This window comes from Plasmopara halstedii (assembly GCF_900000015.1).
Source record: "Plasmopara halstedii genome assembly, contig: Scaffold_110, whole genome shotgun sequence".
Classification (NCBI taxonomy): domain Eukaryota; phylum Oomycota; class Peronosporomycetes; order Peronosporales; family Peronosporaceae; genus Plasmopara; species Plasmopara halstedii.
In genome coordinates, this window is record NW_020187031.1 from 1,940,747 (window position 1) to 1,947,512 (window position 6,766).

Consider the following 6,766-nt stretch of genomic DNA (forward strand, 5'->3'; position numbering starts at 1 on the left):
TCCCCCCCGACGCTCAGAGAACCCCCGCGACCTCTTAGGGCACATTTACCGCCAGCGGCCATCCGGATAATCGTGTCCGGATCCGTTTATCTTCCTGCCATTTTGTAAAATACACCACGGTAGTCGACCGATTGCTACAAATTAGATTGCTCGTCAGTTACTGTTGCAACGCAGAAACGCGTCGAGTACCTTTGCGCAATTGATCAACGCTATCTATCATGCATCTGTGTATTGCTACCTCAAAAATTAATGTACTTAATCGTAATACGAACTCTTCCATTCCGCGAGTAGGGTTGTGTTTAGTAATCGTCTTACGAAAGGGGCTAAATATTCATTTGCATCTAACAAATGGAGGGCAAGTACATGAATACACGAATACTGCAATTCGAATCACAAAAAGATATTTACTGGCGCAAGTATTCATCCAATCAGAGATTCAGAGGGGCCACTGGTTGGCAAGCAAGACTTTCTTAAAGGATCGAACATGGTGGTTGCAGGAATTGATATTGGCACGACCCACGGCTGTGTGGGTGTGTGGCACAATGGCAAAGTGAACATCATTGCCAACGATCAAGGATTTCGTACCACGCCTGCATATGTGTGCTTTGAGGGCGAGGAGGTCATTGTGGGCGACACTGCTGTTAACAAGTTGCCATCGCACGCTGACAACACAATTTTTCACCTTAAGCGTTTGCTTGGCAAAAACCACGATGAGATTAAGGATCGAAATTTCGTGAAAGAGTGGTCGTTCAGTGTCGCGCAGAACGCAGAGGGTGTCACGGTGGAGACGCAGCGCAACGGTGAAAAGCACCACGTGACCCCTGTGGAGTTTATGGCGCTGTTGCTACAGAATCTCAAGGAGCTGGCAGAGGACTTTACAGGCGAGAAGCTGGAGCACGTTGTCATTAGCAAACCCGCTCATACCGACAGCAGGTACACAGAGCTGCTAGACGCTGCTGCCAAACAGGCTGGCGTCAACGTGTTGACATACCTGAGTGAGCCACTGGCTGCTGCCATCGCTTACGGATTCGATGAGGCTGTTAATAATGAGAAGCCCGAATATGTGCTCGTGTTTGATATTGGTGGCGCCACTCATGATGTGACGCTGCTAAATGTTGACAAGGGCTTGTTTCAGGTCGTGGCCAGCAAAGGCAAGGATACATTAGGCGGCGAGAATTTTACGGCTGCTGTGTTTGATCATTGCGCTAAAGCTTTTCTGCGTAAGACTAAACTGGACATAAAATCTAATCAGAAAGCTTCCAGTCGTCTTCGCATTGCATGCGAGGCTGCCAAGCGCTCGCTTTCCACGCAAACGCAGTCGAACATTGAGGTAGACTCTTTGATGGAAGGCGAAGATTTTGCCCTCAAATTGTCGCGCCCTCGTTTCGAAGAACTTATTAGCAACTTCGTTAATGAAACAATCACCGAAATTGATGTTATTTTAGAGGAAAATGATCTCGAAAAGGATGACATCGACCACATCATCTTGGTAGGCGGTTCCACTCGTATCCCTCTGGTGCAGAATGTCGTCAAAAAGTATTTCGAGGGCAAGAATGTGCGTACGCAATTGTCACCTGATGAGGCTGTTGCCTTTGGTGCTACTATCGAAGCGTCTTGCCTTGTTGAGCTTGTGGGCGTATCCAAACCCATTGAGCCGGTAAACATGGTAAATATGGTGCCACTAAATCTGTCTCTGGCTCTGGCTAACGGCAGCGTAGCAGAGCTCATTCACCGCGAGACCATTTTGCCTGCCACTGTAACTGAGATTTTTACGACCTCGTGCGACAACCAGGAGACGGTCTATCTACAGATTTACGAAGGTCAGCGCATAATGGCCAAGGATAACACCCTTGTGGCGCAATTGAAAGTGTCGGGCATTACCCCGTTACCCAAAGGCGACGCCGCGATTGAAGTGACCTTTACTGTGAGCACAAAGGGTGTTCTGACAGTGACCGCCTCAGAGCGTATGGCCGGCACGAAGTCGATCCAGGTGACCCAGGATTCGAAGCGATTGACACCTGCTGACGTCGCTGCTATTGTCAAAAACGCCGAAGACGCCGCTGATGAGGATGACGTGCTCTTGGGTGAGTTAGAAGATGCTGAAAAAGCTGCTGAGAATGCTGTTGCAGCCCCGGAAGTTGGAGCTGCCAGCGCTCCAGTCATTCCAGTTGCGTCTACGCAGGACCTAGACTAAGCTACATTACAAATACAGTTTAAGATGCATATTCTGTGCAATGATGAAAACAATCGTTACTGTCATGGTTTTATCACAAAGCTGTAAGCTTTTCTCACTCAATTGGCTAAAACTTTCAGACAAGTACGTAACTTACATTAAAATCCCAAGGAGCAGTATGGACGATGACGTGAAAGTCGCGGCGAACTCGATGAACGTACGTGAAGTTTGTAGCAGTAAGAGGACACATTCACTCTTAGTAAAACAGTCTAATTCTCTTTGTCCTGCTTATTTGTGCGCCAGGATCGAGGCGCTAACCTCGACTTTGGTATTTTAGCATGGCTAAAGACTTTAATGGGCAGAAATATTGGCAATTGACGGTCTGTCTAAACTTTCTTTGCTGCAGAAGTTTCGGTCGCTGCAAGTGATGATCTAGAGAACGGTTTGTTGTCTCCGAAGATCAAGGACTTGCTGATGGGATCTAAAGACGTGGAAGACAGTAATCCTGCCCGGCCCCCTGGTCTGTGTGGCTGTTTCACTTTGTCCTTCTACCAGCCAGTATGAGCTCGCTGTTATTTCGTGGATATCGTTAGCGCATTTAACTTGTACGAGTTGCATTATGTCACAGTATTTTGATGTCGACACGTCGGACGTTCAGCAGCGTATTGTGCGAGCACTTCTACCATTCAAGAAAGAACCGGCGTTCGCTGAATTAGCGCTTCAGTCGCCTGATGCGTATGGACCATTCTGGCTTTCCTCGACACTCATCTTCTGTCTAGCGTCGTGCAGCAATGCAGCCTCCTTCATGGACTATGAAGGCAATGCAGACGAGTGGTCATACGACTTTAGCCGCCTCGCTTCAGCCTACACGCTGGTGGAAATTTTTCTGCTAGGCCTGCCAATTTCCATCTGGCTAGTCGGCAAATATTTTCAGGTCCCTATGACATTGCTTTTTCTCGTGTGCCTCTATGGTTACTCTTCAATCATGTTCATTCCCGCTGCGGTAAAGTATAAGTATTTGACGGAATACAACAAAGCTATACTGAAGTCTTTGCTTAGTGAGATGTAAGAATGGCTAATATGTGAACTTTTACCTACAGATATTGTGTATTGCGCCTGTTGATGCAGTGGACTGGGTTGTGATGCTATTTGCGATGACATGGTCGCTCTTCTTTTTGCTGACCAATCTATGGCACGTCATCTCTGAGCATCTGACGAAGGAAAAGATGTTGCCAGTGTTGGCAGTTATCAGGTTATGAACATGCTTACTTAAGCAAGCCATCTGTGGTACTGATTTTTTATGAATTTGCAGTGGGGCACACATGTCATGGGCTGTTCTAATGAAACTTTTGTTCTTTTGAGTTGCGATAATCGATTGATCACACTTATAGGCATTGTCTTGATGTTTGAAACTCATCTATACTGTACCTTATTACCGCAAGATGCATTATACACTACTAATACAACAATTTACTTACGGAATCACGACAAACAAAAAGTAAGAATCGACATAATGGCCACCTAAGAGCAAATTTTAACGCTTGTCTATACAGCCTGAAAATTTTCCTCGTCGTCGCTGTCCAAGCGTATTCCACTTTCAGCATTGAGCATCATTTCACGCTCACCATCTGGATCCGCACTTATGTTTTCGAAGTTTATGTCTTTTCCGATTGTCGTTGGCCGATCAGATCGATTTCTGTGTAAAATTATCTACTGAGATCCATCACAACAAGATATCCGAATCAAAACGATCGTACTTTAGAAAAAGCGCCAGCCGAACGTATTGCACTGCATTGCGCAGCGCCAGCACTGAATCTGCGGCGACTGCTTCCAGCTCACCCAAAACGCCTTCCTCATTAAAATACATAGCCACCGACACTAAGCTCATTACTGAAGACGATAAATGACAAAACTGTCAGCAATAAAGCAAAGAACTGCCTTCTATCTATACTCACCCAAAGCGACGATGTCAAAAATGTTGCACCATTTCTGCCAGAAGCGCTAAAAGCCATTTCAAAAGTGAATGCACATCAATAACAATTTGTTCCCATTCTTGCTTGCAACCAAGGCACCTTTTTGAATGCCATCATCCGCAACAGCACCTCGAGCACTAGCAGTGTACTGACAGTGATCTCAAGTGAGATGAACATCATTGATGACGGACTTTAACAACACATAAAAATGGTTAGTCGGTCGTGAATTCCACTCTAACAGCCAATTTGACGCACATTTTCCAATGGTTTATTGAGGTCTGAAAATCATTAGCAAACATGGACAACAGTACGAATTTAAGCATCTCATGACATGTAAAAACAGTCACTGAAATTGTAGCTCTTACCCAGGCGACGCATACGACACTGAAGGCAATCATGAAAGAGTACACGAGGCGATAAAAATGAGAAAAGTAAAGCCGACTTGCAACTGTCATGATATACTCCATGAGACCAATCTGGGACGCCATCGGCTCCACCACGCCCGCTAATTTTGCGTAGCCCATCGCGTTAGGAAAAAATATCGGGCAGACTCTAGCAGCCTGAGTTTGCACACGATTGCCTTAAAAGTACTGGAAGAAAAAATTCTTACTCGACAAACCTTAAAAAGGTTCAGTATTTTTGCGCATAGAAAATGCTTCTCGTAGGAAAGCTGTACATTTTTTGTGTTCTGAAATTTATTAAACAGATCAGTTGCAGTCAAAATATACAACCCGCGAGTATGCTCTCTCTGATTCACGCGCTGCGCAAGGCAGCTGCGACCGTTATCACGCACTAAAAAACTCTTGATATACCACAAACTCTTAGGCTACTTGCATATATATTACCTACAATACGAAAGAGGGGTACATGATTACTTCCTCTTGTCGGAAGCCGTTTACGATTGCGACCGCAGTGCGCAAACAGTGCCGAAATTAAAAGCCACATGCCATGTAAGAAGTTTCGGCGCAAGCTTGCGATCAATACAGTGATGGTTGCGAACCAGTTACTTTTTCGTAGACATCGAAACATCTTAGCCCATCACGGTATTGTCAGCATCAAAATACTTGGGCATGCTTCTAGAGCGCTAGAACGAAAAAAAAAACCTCAAATAAAACACTGACAAATTTGAAGGGGTTTGCTAGTTTATATTTGCACAATGAAACCAAGTCTTGACTGTAAGGTGCTTAGGTGGAAATTGTCAGTTGCCTACACTTCACAGTAAGACTTCAGCTGTATCGTATCAAAAAGGAAGAAATATCAATTTCTCCATTTTGCTCTTGGCATTAGTTAACATTTGATTGTTTTTGACCTCCTTCATCAAATCTAACAATTTTTCTACTTATTTCACCTAACGGGGTCTGCATGGAGCAGTTTGGGCGTGTTGTTTAGGCCTACTATTCGAATACGCCTGTGTATAGTCCCTACATGTCAAAAGTATTATAATTGTAGCCTACATGTACGTCGTGCAAAACAACAATATCGTGTGCCCTACAGAGATCCACCTCTTTTCTTTGTTTCTTAATTTACCATGCTTCCTTAGCGTCGTAGCCTTGGCCATATTAACCACTCATCGCTTTTCAAACACACTTGCTGTAATAATGATTGACGACGAGATGTTAGCTCAACTCTGGAATTGAATGATTGGTTTCTTCGGTTGATTCCCAGCAAGCTTCCGCCCAAATTACTTTATCACTTCTGAATACTCTTTATGATCGTTGATACCTATCGTCGTCGGTCAATTGGGTCATCAACTTTTCCCGAGAAGCAGTACATCTGCTTGCATGAAGTAATTTCAAAAATGAAATTGTCGATCAATCCACGAGTATTTACACTACTAATATACATGTTTTTACTATTTCCGAAACGAACTCATGTTTTACCGACTTTTACAAAAATTCATCATCATTTAAAATATTTATGCTTCGATATTTGTAAATCCTTACCGTACCACAGAATATACAGCGAGATGTACCATGCCACATGCGCGATCAGACTGATTTGCTTGAGGGACCCATGCGGTTCAAACCCGAATCACTGCTCTACATTAGATGGTAGATTAGCTTCCAAGATGATTCAAACGGTAATTGGTCTTCAAACGAAGTTTTCGTGTCTTTATGAATCGCGAGAGTGCGGTTGTGGTACGGGTAACACAAGCCTTAATAGCTGTGTCCGCATTATCTGTGATTTTGAGAATGTAACTCAATTCCTTTCAAGCTACGAACGTAAACGAACAAATGAAGCGAGGCTGCCGTAGCTTTGCGCGTTGAGGAGGCGTAACTTAGGCCTCCGACCTTTCGTTTTATACTTAAAACAAGTATGAGTTTAGCGGATCGCAATCCGCTTACTCCAAGAGTAATTATTGCCTTAACCCAAGGCAAACTAACTCTTTTGTTTAAAATCCAAAACTGACTGTTATTTATTTATATTTGCGACAAAGCCGCCTATTTTTATATGTTTGAATTCTCCATATATATAGTAAATCTAAATATATGCATAACTTCTGGCTTCCCAGCCACGTACCGTATTCTTGTTTGGGTGCAGTCACACCATGCCCATCTCGTTTGACACACACCCCTGTTACCAGGGTACGTGTAACCCCGTTACACTCTCCCCCATTAAG

The 6,766-nt window shown here is 44.1% G+C and overlaps 3 protein-coding genes across 3 annotated transcripts; 2 read left to right on the top strand and 1 right to left on the bottom strand.

Moving 5' to 3' along the window:
• Positions 1–484: 484 nt before the first annotated feature.
• Positions 485–2,194, top strand: PHALS_00390 (heat shock protein 70; the record flags this gene model as incomplete). Its single annotated transcript, XM_024715735.1, has 1 exon — positions 485–2,194. One exon carries the CDS (start codon positions 485–487, stop codon positions 2,192–2,194), a length of 1,710 nt encoding a protein of 569 aa, XP_024572439.1.
• A 157-nt stretch (positions 2,195–2,351) lies between these two features.
• PHALS_00391 (yip1 domain containing protein) lies at positions 2,352–3,534 on the top strand (the record flags this gene model as incomplete). Its single annotated transcript, XM_024715746.1, has 6 exons — positions 2,352–2,390; positions 2,477–2,501; positions 2,580–2,731; positions 2,802–3,176; positions 3,274–3,425; positions 3,486–3,534. The coding sequence occupies 6 exons, from the start codon at positions 2,352–2,354 to the stop codon at positions 3,532–3,534; spliced, it is 792 nt and encodes a 263-aa protein (XP_024572440.1).
• A 184-nt stretch (positions 3,535–3,718) lies between these two features.
• PHALS_00392 (wsc domain-containing protein) lies at positions 3,719–5,015 on the bottom strand (the record flags this gene model as incomplete). The annotated part of the gene is made up of 8 exons (XM_024715757.1): positions 3,719–3,869; positions 3,931–4,063; positions 4,129–4,174; positions 4,246–4,336; positions 4,402–4,424; positions 4,512–4,706; positions 4,766–4,919; positions 4,996–5,015. 8 exons carry the CDS (start codon positions 5,013–5,015, stop codon positions 3,719–3,721), a joined length of 813 nt encoding a protein of 270 aa, XP_024572441.1.
• Positions 5,016–6,766: the final 1,751 nt, after the last annotated feature.